This window comes from Centruroides vittatus, unplaced genomic scaffold (genome assembly GCF_030686945.1).
Source record: "Centruroides vittatus isolate TY-2023 unplaced genomic scaffold, ASM3068694v2 contig_364, whole genome shotgun sequence".
In the NCBI taxonomy this organism is placed as follows: Eukaryota; Metazoa; Arthropoda; class Arachnida; order Scorpiones; family Buthidae; genus Centruroides; species Centruroides vittatus.
In genome coordinates, this window is record NW_027122188.1 from 1,371,749 (window position 1) to 1,397,614 (window position 25,866).

The following is a 25,866-nucleotide window of genomic DNA, read 5'->3' on the forward strand; positions in this document are numbered from 1 at the left end:
AACAAGACAACACGCTGTTACCAGTTTAGTTTCAATGTATTTATTTAAAATTCTTCGCTTTTAAGAACAAAAGTATACTCGCTGAAATTTTCTCTGTATAAATCTTTAAATATTTCATAAAAGCGATATTTTTATAGCGATATTAAAAAACTCAAGTCTATAAATTCATTTTTAAATAGCCAGAATGGTTGGTTTTTATTTATTGAAGTTTTTCGTGTTTTTAGACCTAGCCATAACAGACGAGGTAAAGGATCATCTTCTTCCTTGTTGTCCTCGGGTAAGTTTATTGCAATATTATTTTAATATATTGTAGAGTTCAATAAAGCATTATTTTTATGTAATTTATATAATAATTGATAGAATCAAATATGATACAGTTCTATCTGTGGTGTACATAATTATAATATGCCTAAGCAGGGCCGGATTTACCAATCCAGGGGCCCTGGGCACAAATTCAGTGGGATTCCCCCTTTTAGGAGTAGGCAAATTTGATGATTTAGAAAGTTTACACAAAATACTGTACTTTCAATTAGATTTGAACTAGGAAGTTGTAAATTTCATTTAAAAATAAGGTTATTGTAAACATACATACATTTTATTGTGTAAAACTAATTATTTTAATTTAACTGAAAAATACCTATGTGAAATTTTTTCCCGAAATTTTCCGATGTTTTATAGCTTTTTTTTCCCGGGTTTGGTTTTCTCTGCCTGTTGCCCTCATGATTAGGCAACACTAGGCTGTCGCGGTAATAGAAAAAAAAATTATGTTTAAACATAATTTTTTTTAGTTTTGTGGGGGCCCCTATTTTGTGAGGGCCCTGGGCACAGGCCCCAAATGCCCTTATGTAAATCCGGCCCTGTGCCTAAGTGTAATTTATAGAAACTTACAATAACGTAATGTTTTAATACATTTATTTAAGAAAAATTTCTAAAGGTGAATGATTAAATGAAGTAATCTAAACCAGAAGCAATCAAAATTTGAATGTTCGACATAAATTTCTATGTGATTCTAAAAACAAACATCTCAATAACGTGTACGAGTTCAATTCGTGCTACTGATTTATTATTCTATTATATAAAAACGTGAGCGAAACAATGAGTTTATCGATTTTTTTTATTTAGAAATAAAAATATATCATTTCTATGGTTTATATTTGATGAAAATCTATTTATAATTTATTATTTATATCGCTATTCTTAAGAAATCCTTTATGTATACAAGCATTATAATTTGTGAAAATATTATTATTAACACTTATCTTACGGAGTAACGAATGTAATAGAGAAAAATTTAAAAAATTTATTTACTCTCGTTTGTCTGCACCGAATAATTCTTAAAATAATATAATAATTATGTAAGTAATTATTGAGTCGCGTGTACCAGCACGTAGCTAATTACGAGAGTCGAAACAAGAGACTTATCTAGCTTCTCTTATCAGAATGCATAACACAGTTTCTTTAATATTTCCATTCATTAATGTAAACGTTGTTTGTTTAATCAGATTTTAAATTGAAACCGTGCATAAGTGCGTCGGATATATATTTAATGACGATCATTTTGAAACATAACGAATGACTTCTTTACGTTGGCATTTAGACACACGAAACTGTTAGCTGCATTATTATTTGATAAATATATTTCGAGATGTGCATCGTAACAGATGAAGAATGAAGAAAATGTCCGGTTGAATGATCTGGCAATAGGATAATCGGATATAAAGGATGTACGACTGAAATCATTCCGTTGTTGTTATGGTTTTTGAGTCGAGAAATTGGATTGGTCAACTCTGCTACGGACTGAGTAGCGTGCAATTGCAAATATTCATTGTTCGGTTCAATACTTTAGCATCAATTCCATGTGTTTATGCTAAATTACTGGAAAAAATTAAAATAATAATATATGAATTTATTGCTTTAATTTTCTATACATAAATATATTTTTAATAGAAGATAGTTCAGAAACTGAAGTATCACAGGTTCTATCAGTGAGAAGAAAATTGCCTAGGACACCAGTAAGTAAAATCTGTATAAATATCCAGAAATCGTATTTCATGCGAAGTTTTGCAAAATGTAATTTTAAATCATATTACTAAAGGATCGGTACAGTCGCAATAATGGCGAAGTTAGCTTAAAAATACAGTATGACCAGATTCATATGGAGTTAATTGTAACAGTCATGGGAGCTCGGAAACTTCGTTGCAGAAGGCATTCCATCAGCACTTTACCTCGTGCATATTGCAAACTTCGTATTTTACCACCATCGTGAGTAAAAATATTTATTTTGACGTTTATTTTACAGTTTTTTTTGTGCATATTAAATCTCTACTTTTCCATTTAGAGGACAAGCATCAAGAAAATCGTGCATAGCGGAACCAAGTATTAATCCCGAATGGAACAACGTCTTTGTCTTTACTGACATATCTACTGAAGACGTAAGTTATTAGTAAATTATTCATTAAAGCGTTGTTTACTTTAGTCTTGTAAATTCTGTGATAATCGTGCGGGATTGCAACGAGGCAGGAAAATTTTATTCAATTAAATAAAACTGAATAATTATCAATGATTAATAATTATCAATTAAACAGTTTTCTTGCCTGGTATTTTCTTCTTGGTTATCGATGGCTATAATTTAGCATTGTTAATACTTACTTCTTTCTACTAATAATTTATAAATCATTATAATTTAGCACAAACACATTTTAAAAGATCTTATCAGCCGTTGAAGAATTGACGAGTTTTCCACGGGATAAGTGCCATAGATAAATTCTTCAACGTCTAGATAATTTATCACTTTAATCTTGAATCAGTAATTAGTAATTTTCATTTAATATTTTGAAATATATTATATCTGAATATTGTAAATGATGAATACGACAATTTTCTAAATTAGTTTGCTGATATACAATTATTCTTACGGATTTGTCGATAATTAAAGAAGCACGGATTTACGTTATGTTATAGCTTCATATGTTATAAAGTTACAACACAAAACATTTTGGGACGGCCGGATGGCTAAGGCGGTTAAGGCATTAGGCCCCTTGCTTTGGGGGATTCAGGGATTTCTCGGGAATGGTTTTTCCCGGCTTTGTTGGCCTCGATACCTATGTCTAAAAATGCGCTCGTGGTGCACACAGGGCAGAAAGAGTCAAAAATAAAAACGAAAGAAAAACCATATCATTTCATATTAAATTTCGCACTAAAAGTGTCTTTTTTTGCAAACCCTTAAGTGCTTGCTAAGAGAGACTCTCTTAGTGTGCCCACTGAACGGAAAGAGTTAAAAAAGATAACATTACTGTGAAATTTAACCTTTTATTGTATATTTATAAAAACCAAATAACAAATCAACGTTAGTGATTTCATTGCATAGAAAAAGGAAATGCTATTATATTTTAATGCATTGTTGTCAATTGTATGATATTTTATGTCTCACGTATGCACTGTGGATGTCCGATTACGAGCTTTGTATACTTTCAATATGAAATGAATATAATTTCAAACAAGAATAAAAATTTAAATAGTATGCGAAGAAGTGCATGGCCTATTAAATTTGATTTGGAGCCTATCTCGTCTCCAGCTGCAGAATTCACTTACTGACACCGACAGCCTGGAAACAGTTCGAATCTATTTATGTAAGGAAACATTTCCATAATTGCGGGTTATGTAAATAATTATAAATTTTAAAGCTTTGCTGAATATTTATAAGGAAACATTTACATAGGCTCTGGCCCTGCTTTTCCATGGCTGTGTTCAAACCATATAAATCTTAGTGACTGTTGATCTGCAAAGTCTCCCCAGATATTTAGGCAAAAGCATTATTGGAGTTACAACCATTAAAAAGGGTTTTTTTTTTTTTTTTTTTTTTGGACGAATAAAACGAAATCTTATGTCCTTCGAATCCGACGTTCACCCAAGTTCAAGAATTACACAGAAGACGAATTTTTTCGCAGATATTTTATTTTAAATGCATTTCGGATCGGAGTTTTCGCCGCTCCCTCTTCAGTAAAAGTACAATCTGCGACAAAGTTTACACCAATTATTAGAGCCTCTTCGATATCAATTAGGGTAAAAACTGAGTTTTACCGCGAAGGACATAACATTTCGTTTTATTCGTCCAAAAAACCCCCTTTTAAGTGGGTATAAAAGTGAATTATATATTTTTATCTTATCTTATGATGTATAACACAAGAAAAGGTAGAACTCGTGCTTATTAGGAGAGACAGCATGTTTTCCTTTGTGTTGTGAATCATCAAATGAAAAGTTTATTGCTAGGAGTAGACTTTACGATGTCCTAACTAGTCGTGTTTGTTACTGCTTCTGTTATACGTTAAGAGAAATACTTAGGCCTAAATCTTGAATATATATTTAATACAAACTATAGGGATAATATACCTATTATAAACTTCTTGCAGTCGTCTCGTCGCCAAGTCTACATGCAAGCAAGCTTTTTGTTTAATCACTCTGTATTTTGGCTGGTTGGTGCAAAGAGCAGTTTGGCAACAGTTCACTTTGGACTATTTAGCTTTTTTTGCTCCAAGGACACTAAGAAGACCTTTTTATTAAACACTTTTATTACCTCGTTTTATATTATATCATCAAATTTTGTCTATTTCTAATTAAGATAGAAGGTTAAAACTTTGAAGACATAACTATGAATACACTTCGATGACTAAGCATTTTAATAATGTTTTAAGAGGTGGCTCAACCTTTACCATCCTCTCTACTCCGAAACCCGATAAACATAACCAAATATAAAATTTAATCACGTGTTTAATCATGTGTGTGTGTAAATGTATTGTAGGTGATGTATATGAGAGGAGGTGTCATCAGCTCCTATCTTCCGCCTCAATCTCAAAAAATTTCCAATAATAGAGTGTTTGTTTGTTAAAGTTTAGTTTTTAATATATTAAAATTATTTTAAATAATACTCATCCTGAATTAGGATAGGCGTACAATAAGGGCAATCGATTGGTGACGGACAAGATCAGACATATCCAGAACAGACCGTCCATGAAAAATTTGAGGCTCCTGATCTGGACTTGAGTTCAGATCCTCCAGAGAGGCAGGCTGACGCTTTTAAACACCTCAGCTACCTGCCATCATCTAGCGTTAACGAGGATGCACCACAAGGATGCATTCCACATTACATAAAGGATACGTCTGTAATGATTTAATTCTTGAAATATAAAAGATTCAAATTTGCTTACTTAGATCGTATACGTGTGGATAGAAAAATATAGAATTGTTTTTGTTGGACACTTTGTATGTGTCTTTTCACCCGTAGTCTGGTTTCTAGTTCGTTTCCGAGATTGTAGTACTTCTCTTGCTCTTTAGTATTCTTGATTTGTCTGACTCGGCTGCTTTAATAGCGGCATCGAGCTTATAGCCCGATAATTCGGCAGTTCGTTTGGCTTTAGTAATTAGGTTTATGAAGAAAAACTTCATACTTGCAGACTTCGTAGTCGTTTGTATCCTTGCCCAATTTGCACAACTTAGCGTTACGCAGTTATTGAAGCTACTGGAGATGGTTAAAAATTAAGACAGCATAAGCAGAATTATTCCAGATATTACAAGTTGTGACAAGTAAAGAATTTTCAGAGTCCTGCCACAAATCAGCTTCGTATTGATTATTGGCCATTTGTGACATGCCATAACGAGGAAAAATTAAAAAAAAAAACTAATAAGTAGGTTTAAAATTAATAAATACAAATGTGTTCTGACAGTTTATGAATTCATTATACTGTCTATTGGCAAAATTTCCACAACCTTAACATAAAATAAGAAAAAAGTGAATTTTTAAAAAATTTTCGGGATTTCCCTGGTTAAAAAAACAACCGGGATTCATCCCGTTTGTGTAACTCTATCAAATACATCTCAAGTTTCGGCAATTTTATTCTTTCAAAATAACAAAAATTAGCAGCTTAACTTCTCTATCGATAAAATATCAATTAGAAAAATAACTGGTGAACAAAAATCATACATCTCATAATAATATACGAGGCAATAATTTAATAAGTAACCTTAAAAGTACTGTGAAAAATCCACAACAATTGAAATTTTTTATTACAGTGGAGTTTCCTAGGAGTTGCCTAGGACGCATTATAGAGCAAATCTTATCGTACAGTACATGACAACTTAGTACAACATGCACTATCACGTCAATACTGCCAGTACAAGATGGCAGCATTTCTTGAAGTTTATATCAAAGAAGGACACCGTTCTGTTATGTATTTTTTCAAGTGAAAACCAAATTCACGACTGTTATCTTCGATAAAAGGTATAATGTTAGTATCTGCCTATTCCTCAAGCAAGTCAAATCATTATGTGAGGTTTTGCAGATGAATGGTAGTTCAACGCGTGATAAGCAACAGCGTTGGCTCGGCTATGATACGTTGCAATACGAAAAGTGTCCGTCAATTTGAGAACTCACGGAGTTGATGCTAGAAGTGAAAAAAAAAAACAATAGTAAAATTTGAATGTCTTTTTTCGTCCTCCGTACGCTCCATACTTGCATTGTCAAAATTACCAAACCTTTAGACGTACGGAGAATCTTGCAATATCCCCTAATTGCCCTTAATAAAGCATATTAAAGTTGCGGTGATACTGTTGTTATGAGTAGGGGTTTTATTTAACTAAAAGTACAGAATTTTTAAATAATTCGTATTTAGATTTTCGGAAATTGTCATTTTTATATTAAAATATGTGTTTAAGAAAAATAAGAAAGAAAATTATCTGTAATTATAGCAAAGTATAAGATCTGCTAGTGTTACAACTAAGCATACTGTAGTTATTTGAATACCTGCTATAAGTAACATTTTATTATCATGTAAATGTGTGTTTGTACTTTAATTTTGATATAAATTTATATGAAAAAATAGAAATTATTTTTATGATTTTTGTTTGTTTTCTTATTCCATATAAAATTCGGTTATTCAAAAAAAACCACAATTGGCAATAATACAATATTGTTCGATATTTTATATTAAATTATTCCCATTGTAAGAGGAAATAATTTTATGATTTTATAGCTAATGGAAAAAATATTGGACGTTACTATTTGGGATGCAGGAGTTTCCGAAAATCATTGCTTTTTAGGAGAAACTCAGATTCCATTTAGACAAGTAGAGCTACATAATACTCCAAAATGGTATTATCTATCATCTCAAACGTTATTATTGCCTTCATATAAAGCTGGATCAACAGGAAGTTTGGTGCCTTCTACTCCAGCTCACGACATGGCTAGACAATTATTGAGAAGAGGTGCTCAAAGAGAAATGTTACAGTCGCGCTCGCTTACAGGTACGCTATTATAAATTTGAAAATATCTAAACACATACACAATAAAACTAATCATATAATAATTATAACGAAGTAATTAATAGATTATCATTTTTAGATGATTATCCTTATTGTCGAGATGAATGGAAACTAGTTAAAAGCTCATCGATGGATTCAACTTGTAAGTAGGTGTGTTGCCTCATTTTGTGTATATAGAAATTTATAAATTATGCACTTTTTTTCATTCATTCTTGAAATGTTTAAATTGTCAAATTCGCCTTAAAACTTTAAAAGTTTAGTATCGAATATGAAAACGATAATGTCCTGTAGCTTATCCTCAAAAAGATGCTATCGAAACGCAACGATAATTATATTTAGGATATTCATTTTATTTAGATATAAAATAAGATTTCAGTTAAAGCATGTATTTAATTTTTCGTAAAATATAAGTAGAGTATGAATTTGTATTTAATATTTTAAACTGTAGGTAATTGAATTAGAATACATTAATCACTATTCTGTTCCGAAATTTAAGACGTAACTCGACTTTAGAAAAGGGTTTTCTAGAAAAAAATGCGTTTTAGATTCGAAATAATATTATTTATTTACGATAAAATAAATAAATAATTCAAAATTTCAAATGACAACAAGTTTTAGTCAAAATATTCATTTAAGTTCGAAATGTTTTCTGAACTTAAGATTTAAAAATCAATAAATATTTTAATATTTAAAATTTGTGAGATATTTTCTGAAAATTTTTCTCAAAAATAGGCAAAGGAGGATAAAAAAGTAACCAAATGGTTAAAAAAAAGTTTCCTAAGATATGTTATAGACTCCAGAGCATGCTACATTTTTAAAAATAAAATATTTAAATATATAAGGACAAATACCGTATTCAAATAATATGTCCATATATCAGGCAGATCAACGAGCTGCTAAGCATGGCTGGAGGAATGATTTTTAATGTCACGCTACAGGTTCCGGACCCATAACACAAACGAAAAAATTGAGCAGTGGAAAATACTTAAATATTACATTTATAATTAATTTGTTGACCGTTCAAAACAATCTTCCATTCATTTTTATCATTATTTTCTTTGCACACTCCTTCACTCTAAGCACAAATTTGAAATAGTCGTATTGTGTTTAAATACACCTTTTTTTTCTTTCGTGTTCCTTTCTTTGAAGAATAGACAACGTAAGTTATAGCCAAATCTGAGAAGTGTTACCATTTGGCGAAAATCAATTACCAATAGCTTAATCTCTATATACTGTATTTAACATCATCAGCGGATTTCAAGACCGTAACATTACATAACGTTTACGTAAACATCCCCACTCTCTAGTAACGCATCGTAACGATTACCGGCATACTCACCCATATCTGTGTTACGTAATTTATAGACAGCCTTTGTTTATTACTATTCGTGACTAACATTAACTGAAGAACTGCACAAAATATTATTTCGCAGTAAATACTTAAATGATATATGATGCTTAGTTTTCTTTAAAATTATGTACTTTTCTGCGGGTAAGTTTATCTGTCACACGTTTAATGTTAAAGTGCCAAATTCGACCCTTACTAACTCCACGACCAATTAACCGATTTGGATGAAATTTAAAATAGTTAGTGTCCGCGATAAATACTATGGACGTCTTAAATTTTGAACAAATTCGTCGGATCGTTTTGGAGTTAAGCGATCGGCATTTTGTCTTCCGTATTTCCAACGAAAGAGAATAACGATACCAACCTACCAGGGTTTGCATATATTTAAACATATGCAGGTTCCTTCTAGATTTAAAAACTCGTTTGAGAATCGACCACTTGTTATTTGCTTTTTTGAAAGTTTTATTTTAAAATTATTGAGTATTTATAAAATAATAGTCCGTTTTTAAATTTTAACATGTTATTGGTCAATCAGACGTAGTGCAAGCTATCGCGTTTACTGTCAGATGAATATAAAACTTACTTGAAATCCCATTAAAAAAAAAACTGATGAAACCAGGTTGAAAGGTAAAGCTCGATGAAAACATTTAAATAAAAGAACACGTGATTAACATGTGAATAAAGTACACATTACACAGACTACAACTACAGGAAGTTTTGGATAAAACAGTCACCATGATAATAAATCAGGAAAACAAGCATCGTTATAGAAAAAGGCTTCGAGCTTTAATTTGTGCCTTAAATTTCATTCATTAATACAGTTCAAAGATGCTCTAACATTCAGACAAATTATTATAGGTGCGACGATTTTAAGGCACAAAGTAAAACTCGAAGCCTTTTTCTGTGACGATGCTTGTTTTCTCGATTTATTATCATGATGACCGCTTCATCCAAACTTCCTGCAGTTGTAGTCTGTAATGTGCACTTTATTCACGTCTTAATCTTACTGTCAAATCTGGTTCCAGTATTCTTATGCCACGACTTTCAAAAATTTCTTTTATTTAAATGTTTTCGTTGTGCTTCACTTTTCAACCTAGTTCCACTAATTTTTTATGGGATTAATATTGAATTGATATTTCGCATGACTTGTTACCGAAAATTAATTAATTAAATTACGTTTAAAATCTCTTTTGTTTTATAATAAAGTAACTTCAATAATATGAAAATATTTTAAAATTATGCTTTAAAATACTATATAGAATTATTATTTAAAAATCTATACTTAATACGGCTTTCTGTCAGATATATTTTCATCGATTGTTTTTAGTTTTTCATTTTTTCTGTCCTCACGACTCTAAAGTGTCTTTTTTCGTATCTCATTGTGACTTCGGTCAGACTCAAAGGGGTGGCCAACGTTTTCGGGACAGACCACGTCTGAAAAAATTCTGAAGTTCCTACCCAGACCAGAGTATTTTCAGTGAAATGTTCGTTACTGACGATTCGGATTTATTCGAGTTTGATACGAACTTTTATAATTTTCACGAGAAATTTGGGTTAGGATGTCTTACACCATTCTTCTACCATCTGCCCGATGACATTACATTACGAAATAAACTGTGCCTCATTCAGAATGGAGTCGATATAGACCACGTGTCTCTTCCTCAGAAAAAAATCCGATCTAATCTCTTGGTTAAGACAATATTCCACAATGCCGGACATAAATATCTTCATATTTTATTATATATAAAAACAATATATATATATTGTTATTTTAAATAATAGCTTAGCCAAATTGTATAGTTTATATTTTATTAATACAGTGTTGATCTTGTAACAACCAAAACTTTATAATTCCAAATAATTCAAATTTTAGATTTCGATTTTCGATATTGAATCAGCGATGTCATTAAAATCGCTTTTCTCTATAATTAATTCAAGATTGCTATCACTTAAATTTACCTAACTTAATATTTGACCCTACAAATAGTAATTGGCAGTAAAATCTTAATAGAAATAGGCCTACTTTCGAATGAATATTAAGGCATATTTTTATATCTGGTAGTAACATATTTAAATAATTGGAATTATTTGACTAATGCAAGAAATTAATAAATAGACGGATAACTTATTACGTTGTCAAACGAGTCATTTAAATTTATTTGGTTCTGATATTAAGGATATTTATGATTTACTAACGACGAACAGTTTCTCTGACAGTCACGATTAACTACGAATATCCAAAATTGATTAATGTAATTAAAATGTCATCTGTTATCGAAAGGAAATATTCTTTACAATTTCATTATAAAATTTAAAAAATTATATTAATTCAGCTATTCGAATGTAGTAAATGAAAAATGAAAATAGAAATTAATTAAAATGCTCAAGCTATATGTATATAATAATATTCTCGATTCTTCTATCGCTTTCTCTGTTCGGATAATAAAAAAATAAACAGAGAAAATAAGATTCTAATTTAAGTTTTAAGTTAAAACGAAAAGTGTTCCTGTTCCTGCTGTATTTGAACTCCAACACGTTAAATCTAGTCGTCCACAGCCACATACGAAATAAATTAGATTTAACGATGTTGTTTCCAAATCATTTCACACATAAATGACTCTATCGAACATAATATTTGAATCCGTCAATATTCTCATTTCACCTCCAATCATTCGTGACTCTAATAATGAATATTCGTAGAACATTTAAATGAGTATTTATTACTTACGTAATCTTTACTTTATTCAATGGTCCCATCAGTTTTATTCCCCCATCTCAAACTATTATTAATTAGTAGTAATTTATCCAGTGTTGTTTGCCTGCTGTTTTTGCAATACCGTTTTAAACAACTAGCGTAACAATTAAAGTAAAATATGTTAGCAATTGAAACTATTATATTTCTATCAAAAACCATTTTAAACGATTATTGTTTAATGTTTATAGCATTAATTTAGCTTAATAATGATTGAAGGTTATCAGTCGCTTATTGAGGCCGATAGTCCAAAAAAGAGAACTTAAAAACGCCAATTTATCTGAAGATAACGATAACTATAACCGAAACTGATTACAATAAGCGAAGTTTTATAAGTGTATTTTAATTAATGCTAATTCTGATAAAATATCCGGGATTTCAGTAAACGGATTCTACTGTAAATGTTCTTTTTGAGAAATGAAAATAATAAAATCTTTATTTTATTGATTATCAAACGCTTGTACTTACTTAATTGCTCGAGCCATTTCTTTTATTTTTAAATAGTTTTTCATTAAATATTTTAAATTTTTTAAATATAACATATATTTATTTCCGCACTATAAAAAATATTATTTGAGATCGTGTATCTTTAACAAATTCTTTTTATCAATGATTTTACTGTTCAATGTCCTTCTAGACTTTTCTTTTGGGTATGACTCGTATACAGTGGTACCTTGGTATTCGAACATAATCCGTTCCAGAAAGAGGTTCGAGTACCAATATGTTCGAACTCCAAATCATTTTTTCCCATTACAAATAATGTAAAATAGATTAATGCGTTCCAATCCCCAGTTGATTCGCTAGTATGTTTTTTATTGTTTCTTTATTCTTTAAAATAGTCGATATCGTCGACTTAGCCATAGAATATTTGACAGCAAGATCCGAAACACGCCCTCCATTTTCGTGTTTAGCAATGATTTCTTTTTTCAGTTCGATTGTTGTTCTCACTGTTTTCTTTTTCACTTGACCACTTTCACTTTTATTCTTCTTGGGACCCATGTTTAAGAGCTAATAAATCAAAAGAAAAGGATGCTAATTCAAAAAATATAGCACAGCGTAAGTTAATGTGCATGCCAAACAATGACTGTTTCGTAAAGACCAACAACTGCCGTATTATCGGGCTAGCAAATGGCTATAGTAATATTAATAATTTAAGATAATTTGGTACTAGAGTTAGGCGTTAAGCGCCATCTCTTGCTAAATTTAATAGTTGGAATTTTAATTAAATAATTTAAATAAATTTAAGCCTAACTGGACTGTCTCGTAACTGACGCCGCCGCCGTCGACTTGGCGGGCTTTCCCGTTCGAGTACCAAAATTTTGTTTGGGAACTGGGGCATTTTTTTTTTTTCGAAATTTTTGGTCGAGTACCGATTTGTTCGGGCTCCGAAACGTTCGAGTACCGAGGTATGACTGTACTTAGATTTTATTGTTAGGATTTGTTATATCGAAGGGAGTGAACCCACACAAATTCGTATTAAAATTCTTTATTGTATCCTTAAGCTCAAGGTTACAATAAAGAATTTTAATACGAATTTCTGTAGGTTCACTCCCTTCGATATAGCCAATTCCCTCGAGTGTGACGTGGCTAAGTCACACTCAATATTATTCCATATTTAGCAGTTCCGTTCGAGTGGTTTTCAAATTTACCATATAGGTTAGGTGTAAATTTTAATATCTATCTAATAATTATCTATAGTACAAATGATTTACAGATGGCTTTTATTATTATTAAAGTAATAATGGTAAAGTTTTCAAAAGAATTGTGATTTTGTGTCAGGATTGCTTACCAGTCGATGTAAAAAGGAAAAGCTATTGTGCCAGGTCAGGCGGAAATTCAGAATAGTAATTTATAGATATATTCGACATTCCCATGTTAAAGAGCACAGGGACGATCATAGCATCTTCTATTAGCCCCAGCAGTTAAAACTATTCCGATAAACGGCCCAGTTCCTAGTAACAATTTTTCACGGCGATGTCGATGCTCCAAGAGTGGAAAACCGAAGTAATTTACTTCACACAACTAAAATAGAAATCTAAGTGTATAGTAAAAATATTTCGACAAAATTATGGATATATTCAGTGGAATATATTTTACCAAATATAATAGTTTTCTTGAACGAATATATGTCTTATTAATAATGTATTGATATTATGGTCTAAATTACATGCTTCAGAAATGATAATGTCGATGATATCTCAAATGATCTTTCAAGCAGAATAATCAACTCTCGATGTCAGCATGAAACACTTATACACGTTGTAAGTTTTCAAAATAAATGTACTCTAACAGATGTCTTAAACATTAGTTTGAAAATTTGAAATACGTTTTGGTATTGCGGATATCTTAGCAACTAGCGATGAGATGTTGCAAAAGCAGTAAAACCAAATCCGTGGTGCTAAGTATTAAAGTTGGGTGGTCTGAAAGAATTGAATAGATCAAAAATAAGATTTTTAAAACATTTATTAACTGCTTAATAACATCTTGAATAAATAGTAGGCGTACTCATTCACAATTTATACGTTTAATTTTGGGTATAACGACGTCACAGCTGCTGCCTACCTCATTTACATATGCATTGTGGTCCTATTCTTCCCGTTTCCCTGCTGGCAGCAACTTTAGTCCCAACAAATTATGGGTAATTGTATACTTAGGTAAACCTGATGGCGGCACTTCCTGAATCTCTATAACAAGTCTATTCCAGTTTTTATGGAAAAGGTAGACCTCAAAGGATTTTTTTCCATTATTTATAATCAGATTTTCTGAAATAAATGTTGACAAAAGAATATCATGAGATGTTAAGTTTGCCATAAAGTTTGGTTTACAACCTGTAGATACAAATTGTATGAAATGCGATGGTCGTCGTAAATTAATATATAGAAAAGATCGTGATTTAATTTGATTTCGATGTTGCAAATGCAAGCTGAGTAGTTCGCAGTTTGACGGAACTTTTAAAGGTAAATTCGGGAAAATTTCATGGGAAACTATTTTTTCTATCATTTGGCATTTAATTTGAATAGTGTACGTTGAGAACGACCTGTTTTGCTGTGGGAGTGAGTAATACAGCTGTTGACTGGGCAAACTTCATACGATTTCCTTGTATAATTTATCCCAAATGAAAATCGGAGGTCCTGGAAAGATTGTCGAAATCGATGAAACAGTTGTGAGTAAAAGGAAAAACGAAAACGGTAGGATTTTGAAAAGAACCAGATGGGTTGTTGGTGGAATTGTGCCTTCTGCCCCAAAGCAATCTCCAAGAAATCTGAAAATCAAAAGAGGAAGAAAGACGAAACGTGTGTTAAAAGTACGGAAAAAATGTGTTTGGGTTTCCCTTACATTCTTTCTTCCTTAAACGAAATGCTCATATTTCCAAATTTCTGCCGTGTCTGAGCTCGGCAAAGCTCACAGCTGAGTCTAACGGGCGAGCTGCGAGCTGAGCTATGAATTTGAACCGGAGTTGAGGGCTAAGCTGAGGTGTAAAATAGCTAAGTCTATTTTTGAAATTAGATTGCATCTGTAATAATAACGGATGTACAGTATGTCGGATATGTATATGTTTTTATTTATCTGTTATTAAAATGAGAGAATTCAAATACTCGTGAAAATTACTTGAGTATTAAGCAATTACAACTATAGGAGAATTATTAAAAATAACAAAAGTATAACTTTTAAAATGATGTTAATAAGAACAACCATTTCTAGCAAAACAGCTCTTGTACAGTAGAATCCCAATAATTTGAAGGAACGGGACCGAGTTTATCAGGAAACATAAAACTTCCCATGGATAGCTCGGTTTGATAGATTCTTGAACTCTCGAATAGTAGCGGATTCCTTGTATGAACAAGACCATTTGGGAGCAACGTCATGCCAAAGTTCTGAGAGCAGATGACGCCATGATACCAGGACCGTGATCGTTTATGTTGTAAGCATGCCGTTATTGACGTTGGACCTTTCTGATGTTCTCTCGGGCGTTGTGTAATATCTGCTGCATTTCCACTAGTCTCTACCAGGTGTTTTGGCCAGGATATATCCAAAGCTATCATGGGTTTTCCCTACAGAACGTCATCGGTCGAGCTCCTGTAGATATTCATGCCGTGTCTACCGTGTAGATGTCTGCCGTGTTTTTATTTATTTGTTATTAAAATGAGAGAATTCAAATACTCGTCGTCCACAAGGTATGGATCTTGTGGCCTTTCATGATGTACAGTATACAGCTATCATCCAGCCAATCGACCAGTTTACCTGTCCAATAATGTTGGACTCCGGCTAGTAAGGAGTCGTCAAATTGTGCTTGATGCCGAGCTGAAAACTTCAGACAATAAGTGAAATAAACTTTGATATTTTGATATTTTTTAGCCAGTAACACTGCTGGATAACTTTTTAAGTCGTTTTTATACCGTTAAATGGCCGGCGGTTGGATGATTTTGCAATTTCGCTAGGATTGTCAGTTTCAGTTCTGTGGTACAACATGCCAGAACCTTACAGATGTAATACAAAAATGTCTTTAGCGATATTACAATGGAAGAACCAACTAACTACCTCAGCAGCAGTTCAGAGATCGATAGGTAATTCGTTGGTACCGAAAAGGAGGTATATTCTTGCATCCTTTTTCTGTACCTGGGAATCTTATTTTGGTCCTCGAGCAAGATGGAATTTACCGTTGGATGCAGTTTCTCAGTGGCCTGTTCTTGTGGCAACTGATATGCGTATGGTAACTAATACAGATTCTCACTACGATGCTGAACTGTACAGTTAAATTCTTGCAACCGAAAAACCCTAAAGTTGAGATGTATTTTAAACTTTGTAGGCATTAAATTTTAGTTTGTGTATTAAGATATAGCAAAGCAACATTTGGACGATCTGCCTAGAGGCAATGCCTTCCGGGAGGTTATTTTAAGGGTAACTGACCCCTATTCAGGCGTTACAGACGTGGAGAAAACCCAGAAAAACTACAACTCTACGTGGCCAGCCCGTTCTGGCGAGGTGCGAACCCATAACCGAACTCAATTCTGTTATGTTCATTTGCTCCTTAAATGCTCATTTGTAGATAATTTGGAAGTCGCACCTCCATTTCAATTAATGCTGTCCATCATCCGATTCTGACCGGTGCATTCTAAAATACTCAAACGGTACGTTGTATTGTCCCTTCATATACTTTTCCAGTTCACTTTTTATTACCTCATTCGGCAATTCGCTAGGAGCAAGAGTTAAAATCACATTACTAACCTTCCTATCCTAAGTACTCAGACAGATCTCATTTCGATAGCAAATATCTTTCCGCAATCAACACCACGTCATCTCTTCCTTAGAAAACGTCAGTACGACGTAGCTCCATATATATTCGTTTAACTGGATCACTTCATACCCATCGCAAAAGTGATGACGATGAGCTCTCGCAGGTGATGCTTCCTCTTCAGCAATCGCATAGCTATTACACTGGGTATCTGCACCCGATTTCCCCCTTTTAACACCTCTATACATCCCCTCTTTCCACCAAGTTCAATTTGCCATCATGTCGATTCGTTCGTTCATCTTCTTGTAGTGGATTGTCTTGTAGAACATGAGTCTTCTTTCCATTCCTCTTTTGGAGGTTATAACATTTGTCTTTTCCTCTGAAACGATAGGAAATAAGTCAGTTCAATTTGAAAATGTTTTTTTATACATTTCTGACTAATATGCATGCAAGTCATCAATGTATCAGCTTTCTATCAACATCCATATGTAGGCAGAAATCCTAAATAATTTTCTTTTTATAAATATGACTAAAATATTTAGTTAGTGGGATGAAATTCCATTTATTAGTAAAAGGTTACTAGGAGATTATGCGAATGAAGATCTAGTTGAGAAGTGTTGAAAAACAATGGAAATATAACGTAATTCAACCCTTAATCTTAAAATAACTCAAACAAAATGAAAAATAACGCTAACCTAACCTAATGCCCTCTTGCTGTCTCATAAGCTGTATGCCCAGTTTTGCAATTCTTCCCGTATGTGTATATTTTATGGAAACGTTAAATATTAAGTAAATCTCGATATTTGCTTCATGATATATATATATATATATATATATATATATATATATATTAAATATGTAGCTCCATTTTAAAGTTGAAATCGATATATAAAAAAAGGAAAGTGAACAGAAATTGACTGATCGAGCCGCAATTCCCGTAAGAAAAAAACTGAAAATTTAAAAAAATATATAAATTGTATTTTCTAGATAGAGTGTAATATATCATAAGTTTGGAGATTGACAGAAAATCTTTTTGTCTTCGAATCTGAATATGAAAGACTTCAGTAAAATTATATATGAATAACTTATGAATTGATAAATGATAAAAAAAAATTTAATTTTACATCAATCTTTTAACCGATAAGTCAGATTTATATGTAAAATTACCTGAAAAAGATATGGAAATAGTATACGATATCGTTAAATTATTATGCCAAATTGTCATTTATAAAAAGATATTCATAATATTTTTTTGAATTCATCTATTCACGCGAAACAATTTCCGTTGCTTGTTATTGCTAATATTAGGAATCTAACTGTATTGAATAGTGAAACGGGCCATATCTTTATTATATGATTACTTTTATTATTTTTATTGATATATATTATATATAGGGTTTAGAAAATAAAAGTACATTCTAAAGTAGGAAATTATTTAAATTTATTTCCATTAATTGTTTTAGTTCACTTAATATATTCAGCATCCTGACATCAATCTCGTTTTTATGCCGATTTGATATGGCAGCAGTAAATTGCTTATAGGTAATAAATTAAGAAAATAAGTGAGATAGTTTATTCCCGCAATCCTACATTTTACCAACAATTGTAATCGAAATTTGACAGTATTTAGAACCATTGAAAAGTCAATTTCAGATATATTTTTCAAGATTATTAGGTTGTGTAATATAATGTGTTAGAATATTTATTTAATATAAATTAACTTATAAAAAATAAACTATTACTTAAATCTATTAGGTTAGAGTAAATAAGGCCTAAGTAAGATATATAAATCCGAATTATTTAAACATTCAGATGGCAACTGCAGTTTGTTAGGGCACGGGAAAATGACAACACGGCCATTTCAGCAACTTTTCACAAATATACTGAAGCAAGTTGAAGTTTCTCTTTGTTAAAACTAATAACGATTAGCTGATACAAAAAAAAAGGTTAGTACAAAGTATTGTCTGCACTCTTATCTTTATGGCAAAATGTTCTTTAAATGTCATTTTAAAAATAAGAATGTAAATTTGTAGTGAACTAATTTTTGTTTCTTGTAAATTCTAAGTTTGTATCATTGTCGTTATTAACTATTACAGTCCACGAAACTATTTTAAGTGTAGCGTTGTGGTAAATAATTTTACAAAAACAGTTGAAATTTTCAAAATTTTCAAACGTTTATTAACGGCGACTGTAACGCGCGATTTGCCAAATTTACACGTGCACAGATTCTGTGAAATACAAAGGTATAAAAGTTTGAAACTTATTAGAATACCTTCTGTCACAAACGTCAATGGAAATAAACACGTAATCATTGTCCCTTTTAAATCAACACGCATTTATAATATTCACGTGTCCACCAAAAACTCTGTTTTCCCTCCTCTTGGAGGCATTTTGCCAGGCTGCAAGCTCTGAAATGGCGCACAAACTGCAAAAATAAAAGATACGTTTCAAAGAATTGCGAAGGATTGCGCTAATATCGGAAACTGCAAAACACGACCAAATCGTTACAAAAATTATACTTGTGTAACCATGTGCTTGTAAATAGAATTTTACTTATTTACAAAAATGCTTGTTATTTAAGATTTGCGATTAAATGGGACACTTTTGCATATAATTGGAACAAAATTGCAGATATTACGGAGATTTTAAATTTTGGAAAGCTGTTTTCGCAATTTCAAGTTATAACAAACAATAATTAACAAGAGAATTGCTTATAGTTTTACAGAAGGCAGTGAACATAATGTTATATTTTAGTAAATAATGACGTTTGCAATATGGATTCCTGTTTATGAGTAATATTCATTTTCATCGCACTAAAAAATAGTTATCTATTATTGTGGAAAGAGTAAGTGCAGTTTATATTTCTTGCACCATACACGCTACAGTTAAAACCAATAGAAAGTGTTCTGTTTTCAAGAATAAATGCTATGTCAAAACCCCGGCCTATCACCACTGACGATTCTTGTGTAAAACCGATAATCGTTGCCGTAAATAGTGAACTGAACCATGTGGTATTTTATGATTGTATGATTAAAAAATTAAATTATTAAATATGTATCCTACAATATATATCTAAAGAATATAATTCGTATAATACCACAAAACTCAAATCAATTTCTCTCTTTTTATCGCAATTTTTAAAACGATATAAAACTATGTTCTAATTATGCAGTAAGTTCATTAATTTCTATAATATTTCTAATATTTAATGTCTCACCCACCAGTGGATTAGTGGATAAAAGCACTGAACACTAGTAGTTTACGCCTGGGCGGGGGTTGGACTCGTGGAGTTTTCCGGATTTTCTTCACATTAGTAATACCTAAATAGGGGTCAGTTTCCAAGGCGTCCCCTCGGCAGATCACCCATGTGTCGCGTTGTTGTATACGAATAAAACCTGATCTATTCTACGCTAATTTCGAACTAAGTGTCTTAATTGATGAAATGTTTAATAATGAAACGTGTGTTTTATTCTCACAAAGTAAAGCTTTTCTCGTTAATAGTGCAATCCTTCCGCAACTTTTTGAAATCTGTCTTCTAATCTTGCAATTTATGTGTTATTTAACGAACGTTTTTAAATTTTTGAACTATTTCTTGCCAAGTTTTTTTCTTATTTTCCACAATTCTTCGCTTAAGTCGTTCTAAGGATATACGCCGTACTTTATTGAAAATCTATGTAAATGCTCCTTGAATAAGTAACTGAGAAATAGAGAGATTGTTTCCCTTAGATTTTCAAATTGCATTTATCAGGCCATGAAATCGTATATATTCTAGTCCAGTATTTTTCAATCTTTATAAATAACGGAGTACTTTTTAATGTTCTATACATCGTAATATTCGCTTGAAATTTCACAGAAAATCTCAATCGGTATCGACGAAAAAAATGTTGTATGGTGGAAAGTTGCTAATTTTTCAATGGTATTTTCCCATTTTTTATCTAATTACTACATAAATTTGTACTTTGTATCTAGTTGCGAGCATTCGGCGTTAACGACAGACAAGAAAAAAAAAATGTTTGTGTCCGGAAAAACCCTGGTAACTTAATGGAAATCCTGTTATAGCTTATATTAAAGCACTTACATTTACGGCTACAGCGTTTTCATAATAGCTTAATTAATTAAATAAAAGTCTTCTTTTCATTGGATTTTGCTTTACCAAAATAATTACATTTTAAATATTTTCGCTCAAAATGTAGACGGTAAAATTTTGCTAACGTTTCTACTTTTATTTAATTACATTCATTACTAATTGATACACGTATTATATATCAATTCAATTTAATTTATTCGCTATCACTTGTAAGTTTCCTGAAAGTTGGGTACGTGTAAGCATCTATTAATATAAATATCAGTCCAAATTACTACTCCTTAATCAATAGTTCGTGCTGTAATTTTTCGATTTCTTCCTCGATGTAAGAATTACGATTTGAAATTTTCTATTCGAAACACTCGCGATGCATATTAATATAAGCTTTTCCATTTATCTCTTACAAATACGTAACTAAATTACATTCTATAAGGTGGCCATTACAATTTTTTTCCTAGGCGAAACAGTCAATTGTTATACAGTTGGTCTATGTTCAATCCAGTACTTCACATAGACTATTTTAGCTGAATTTTCTTTCTTTTAATCAATTTATTTAATATTAACTTTTTATAAAATTGTAATTCTTTTTATATTTTAAAACGTTGCAAAAATTAATGTCTTCTGCTTTATTAATGAAGTTTACGAGGAAGTGATCTAAAATCGATGGATACTATTAAAGCAGAAGTTTTTCGATAAAAGTCACTCTAAGAATTATTGCTAATTACAACTAAATATATCTATAAATAATGTATATATTCCGGTTGAAAATTTAAAAATTTTTTCGGCCACTCTTAGGAAATCTCCTCAAAACTCATAACTCCGCCCATGGGCATGAATGCTCATTCATCTGCAGTCGAGTCAATTTTGAGCATCACTTTGCTAGTGATGCTCAAAATTGCACGATTGTCTAATGTACTGTACAATAAATAGTTCTACAATAACTGTACAATAAATAGTTCTAGTTAGAAGAGATGAGAAATGAGAATGTGAATGGTACCACGAACCGTATTATCCCTGAAAAATTAAGAGAATTCGAATCCGATTCTCTCGTGATCGAAACTAAAAAATAGAACCCATCAGTAAAACAGATGTACGAATTGATCCTTTTTGGCTTACTTAATATCTCATTACTGGACATTTGGATTTTGTGTGTATGTGACCCAGTGAGCGTGACATAAATTGCTCAAAATAAAAATTGGATTGGATTGGATTAGATTAATAAAAGAAAACAATGCAACATTTGGGCAAGCTGATAACTGGATGCTTTCCGAGAGGACTTTCAACAGAAAATTGGCTCTTATTTAGTTGCTAGACACGTGAAGAATACCCGAAAAATTCCACGAGGACAGCTCATTTGTCAGTCCTGAAGTCGCGACCGATTACTAATGTTTAGTGGTTTTTATCCACTCGGCCATCGGTGGTCTTCATAAAATAAAAAGACGTGTTGCTAACGCATCGGTCCTCGAGCCTCTATTAACACCTCATCTAATATTGTTTGTGAAGAAATTGAATACTCAGCAGCAGACAAAAATGAAGAAAATAACGAAGTCCAAAGAAAGTGTCACCCATGTGTAATTGTTCGTTTATCGAATTGTAGGAAACTGTCATCTCCATTTTGACGACTCATTTTTGGAAGATTATAAGCGACAACCGCATATGTGTAATGTTACATCCTAAACTTATTGAAAATGAAATTGATGCAGCTGGTCTTGAATTCTTTGCATGCAAGTGCATTTCCTATATTAAACAAATAAGTAGTTTTGAGAACTGGTTCTCTGCAATGTCATAAAAGTGTCTGACGTAAGGAAGTATCTATTGAACACTTTTAAATGTATCGTGCTATCGGAAATCAAAACCGGGACAAGATTTCTGAAAAAAAAGCGAACATATATAGAATGGTTATTGTTCATTTTATGTTACCATTTAAATATACATAGAAATATTTACCAAATTTAAGGAAGTAAGGAAGTAGTATTGACTGAAACCGTATTATCTCGAAACAGTGTTGACAACTCTGAACGTATTTCAGTTCTCCGAAACTGCTGTTATTATTTTCAATTGCTCCAATTTAGTGGATATTAGTTTGAATACCGCAAGACGACACTAAAAATGTTGAAACGATAAAATTATTTGTTTCCAATGCCAATAGTATGACGGCATTCGACTTTCGCCAGAATTCATGCATTCCTAATAATGCGAAGTATCCCTTTTTACTCGAAACAATACGTACGCTTCATATATTATTATTAGGCCTACAATATAAAAATTTTTATTATATAAGCCTATATACAGGACCGTTTTAGCGTTTTTTGTTCAATTTATTTGTGTGCAAAATCTTTCCCGAAGTTATTTGCGTTGATCCATTAAATCTCCAAATCGATGTTAACACGTCGCAGTTCCTTTTCTCAAATTCCTGAAATTACATTGAAAAATTTCAGAAATTTTCTAGAAATCAGCGCTAAGTTTTCCATTATATATATATATTAAAGTTTAACTTACATTATAAAACACTTTTTTCTAATTCAATTTTTTATTAACGAATTTCAACATTTGAGGATAATGCCACGTGGTGTAAAACCACGTGGCATTATCCTCAAATGTTGGAATTCGTTTGATCTGACTATAAAAATGATTTAATGTATTTTGGACATATTGTTGAGCTAGAATTTTCAAATTGCAAATCTATACATTCCCACTGTCGTCCGTCCGTCTGGCTATCTGTCCTTCGTTAACCTCGAAAACGGAGTTTAGATGAAAATCGAGATCAGACATACAAAGCTTAGGGGTCGGAGGAACCAATTAAGTATATACGAACTTCCGGTGTGGATAGGAAGCCACGTGATTTTTTTTTAAATTAAAATATGATTACAAATTTCAGTCCGACATTGTAACAGTGTCACAGTAAATAATTGCTGATTATTTTTAGTTTATCAGCCAATGATGATATAAACAAAATTGTAATAAAGTTAATTTTTTTGCATTTTAAGTTTTTTCATACGACATAAAGTCATGTTCCATAAAGTTTTCCAATAAATGAATAAGTATATTATATAGGATGATCAAAAGTCATCGTTTTATATAGATGTAGTTACGTACTGTACAACTATTTAAAACGATAGAACACAGTGACCTGGTAAACAAGCAACACGCCCCAATAACTTTTTGATCATCTTATGTTAACTTCATTAACTCCAGTCATGTATATTGCATTAACTTCATTTGTCAAAATACGTTTAAAAATTCAAATTTATATTTGATCGTTTAGAAAATATCAAATATTAAAAATAGATTGTATATATTTTTAAGATCATTTTAATCGTTAATATATATATTTATTTATTTAAACAGAGTTTTTAACGTTTTTTTTTAACATCTTTTTCAATTCAATTTTTTCATGTTTCTAATTAAAATAATTTGTCTTAAATAATTTTTAATTTATAAATATATTAATGTAACTCTTTCATTTATTAAAAATTAGAATATTAATTCCCGAAATGTTTTAAGATGGCAATAATTGATAATATCGGATAGGATTAATCACCTTACCTACTGAAGATTTTATTATTCTATCTATAAGTATAAGTTCTTAATAAATAATATAATTTGTAAAATAAAATTTTTATAATATTTCAATTTAATGAATTACATATTTTCATTCCCAGATAACTTTTTGTAACAACATATCATCAAAATGTGCCAAAATGCCGTAAGTTATAATTATTTTACTAAACCTATAAATATATAGCCTGAAACCAAAAACAGTTATACACTATTTTAGTACATAAATTGAACTTTATATGTTATGTACATAAATACTTTGAATTATTCTAATGCAAATAATTTATTTATTGTCTTTGTTTAATTCATTAATTGCGCTTACAGGAGTATTTTATTTACATCTGGAAATTTTTATCAATGAAATTGATTTTGTCTTTGTAATTTTTCTTGGTCTCTATGCTTAGTTTTCGTTCGAAAACCGATAGAAATACTCGAATTTTTTTGATTTTAAAGTCATTTTTTATTTTATTTTACATTTATTTGTGTCTTGAAATGTTAATAAAATAATAAATTGAAAATTTTAAAGAATGCTAATTACACAGATTGAAGGCGATATATATATTTTTAATTATTAAATATAGATGAAAGAAAGATTGGTAACGATATGTTTTCAGTTTAAATTTCGCATGGTAGAAAAATATTTCGGTAGTGCTTTGTTGACGTCGACCAACGATGCGTTATTGATTTATCATCGATGTTCGTAAGATTTTCTATCTACTACGTTGTAGACAAATGCACAATTGTTCTACCTGCTGTAATGATCTCTACTCTTTTGAATTGCTATCGTTCTTTACCATTTTCAGTTCGAGAGTCTAAAATATTCCACTCGGAAGGAAGAAGAGATTTTTCTCTTGTGAACAAAAACCGAAAGTAAAACTCGGACCCCGTCCATTCTCGTGTCGACATTCCGACAAAAACAAAAGATCATTTTTATCAATTTTTGAAAAAACTTCTGTAAATATTTACAGAGAAATCGAGCAAAGCAACAACAACAAATGCCAGCGATAATAAATCCTTGAATGATATTTTCTTACGTATATTAATATGAAATTTTCAGAGTTAAAATTTAGTAATTTCATAATGGCTGCTGAGAAATGAAATCGTGAGTCATGCACATTACTTTTATTATTTCTTTTTATAATAATGAGAAGTAGCGGTAATAAAATAAATATATGTGTATTGATTTTTTTGTATTTTTAAAAAGTGCATTTATTTTACTATTTATATTTTTTCTTGTTATTATAAAAAAAAAATAATAGAAGTAATACGCGTGACTAACGATTTCGATTTATATTTAATGTAGTCGTTAGGCCTACACAGGCTTATAAATATTAAAAATTATAAAAGGTTTAAGAAAAAAATTTATTTGTTCTATGTAATTTTTGTTTCAATTCGAAATAACTGCAATTCGAATTTGTAACGTTTGATGAAAATTTATGAAATTTTACTGCTCGTGTACATCTACAGCAGCAACAGCAAATCAATTAGGCCATAGCTTAACGAGTACATAGAATAAACTGTATTTCCTAGCTTATAAGTTTAAGTCAAATTTTATGACTTTTTACGGAGGAAAATTT

At 31.2% G+C, this 25,866-nt stretch overlaps 1 protein-coding gene across 1 annotated transcript; it reads left to right on the forward strand.

Annotated features, from left to right (window-relative positions):
* Positions 1–224: 224 nt before the first annotated feature.
* Positions 225–24,440, forward strand: LOC136975086 (regulating synaptic membrane exocytosis protein 2-like). Its single transcript, XM_067270087.1, has 7 exons — positions 225–277; positions 1,948–2,012; positions 2,096–2,262; positions 2,339–2,432; positions 7,026–7,296; positions 7,394–7,456; positions 24,394–24,440. Exons 3-7 carry the CDS (start codon positions 2,156–2,158, stop codon positions 24,405–24,407), a joined length of 549 nt encoding a protein of 182 aa, XP_067126188.1. The 5' UTR covers positions 225–277; positions 1,948–2,012; positions 2,096–2,155; the 3' UTR covers positions 24,408–24,440.
* Positions 24,441–25,866: the final 1,426 nt, after the last annotated feature.

Bases quoted from the DNA above. Each gene is read 5' to 3' on its own strand.
- LOC136975086 (XM_067270087.1), top strand. From the start codon at position 2,156: ATGGAGTTAATTGTAACAGTCATGGGAGCTCGGAAACTTCGTTGCAGA. The intron at 2,263-2,338 runs GTGAGTAAAAAT...TTTTCCATTTAG, and splicing joins CTTCGTATTTTACCACCATC to AGGACAAGCATCAAGAAAAT. The intron at 2,433-7,025 runs GTAAGTTATTAG...ATGATTTTATAG, and splicing joins CTGACATATCTACTGAAGAC to CTAATGGAAAAAATATTGGA.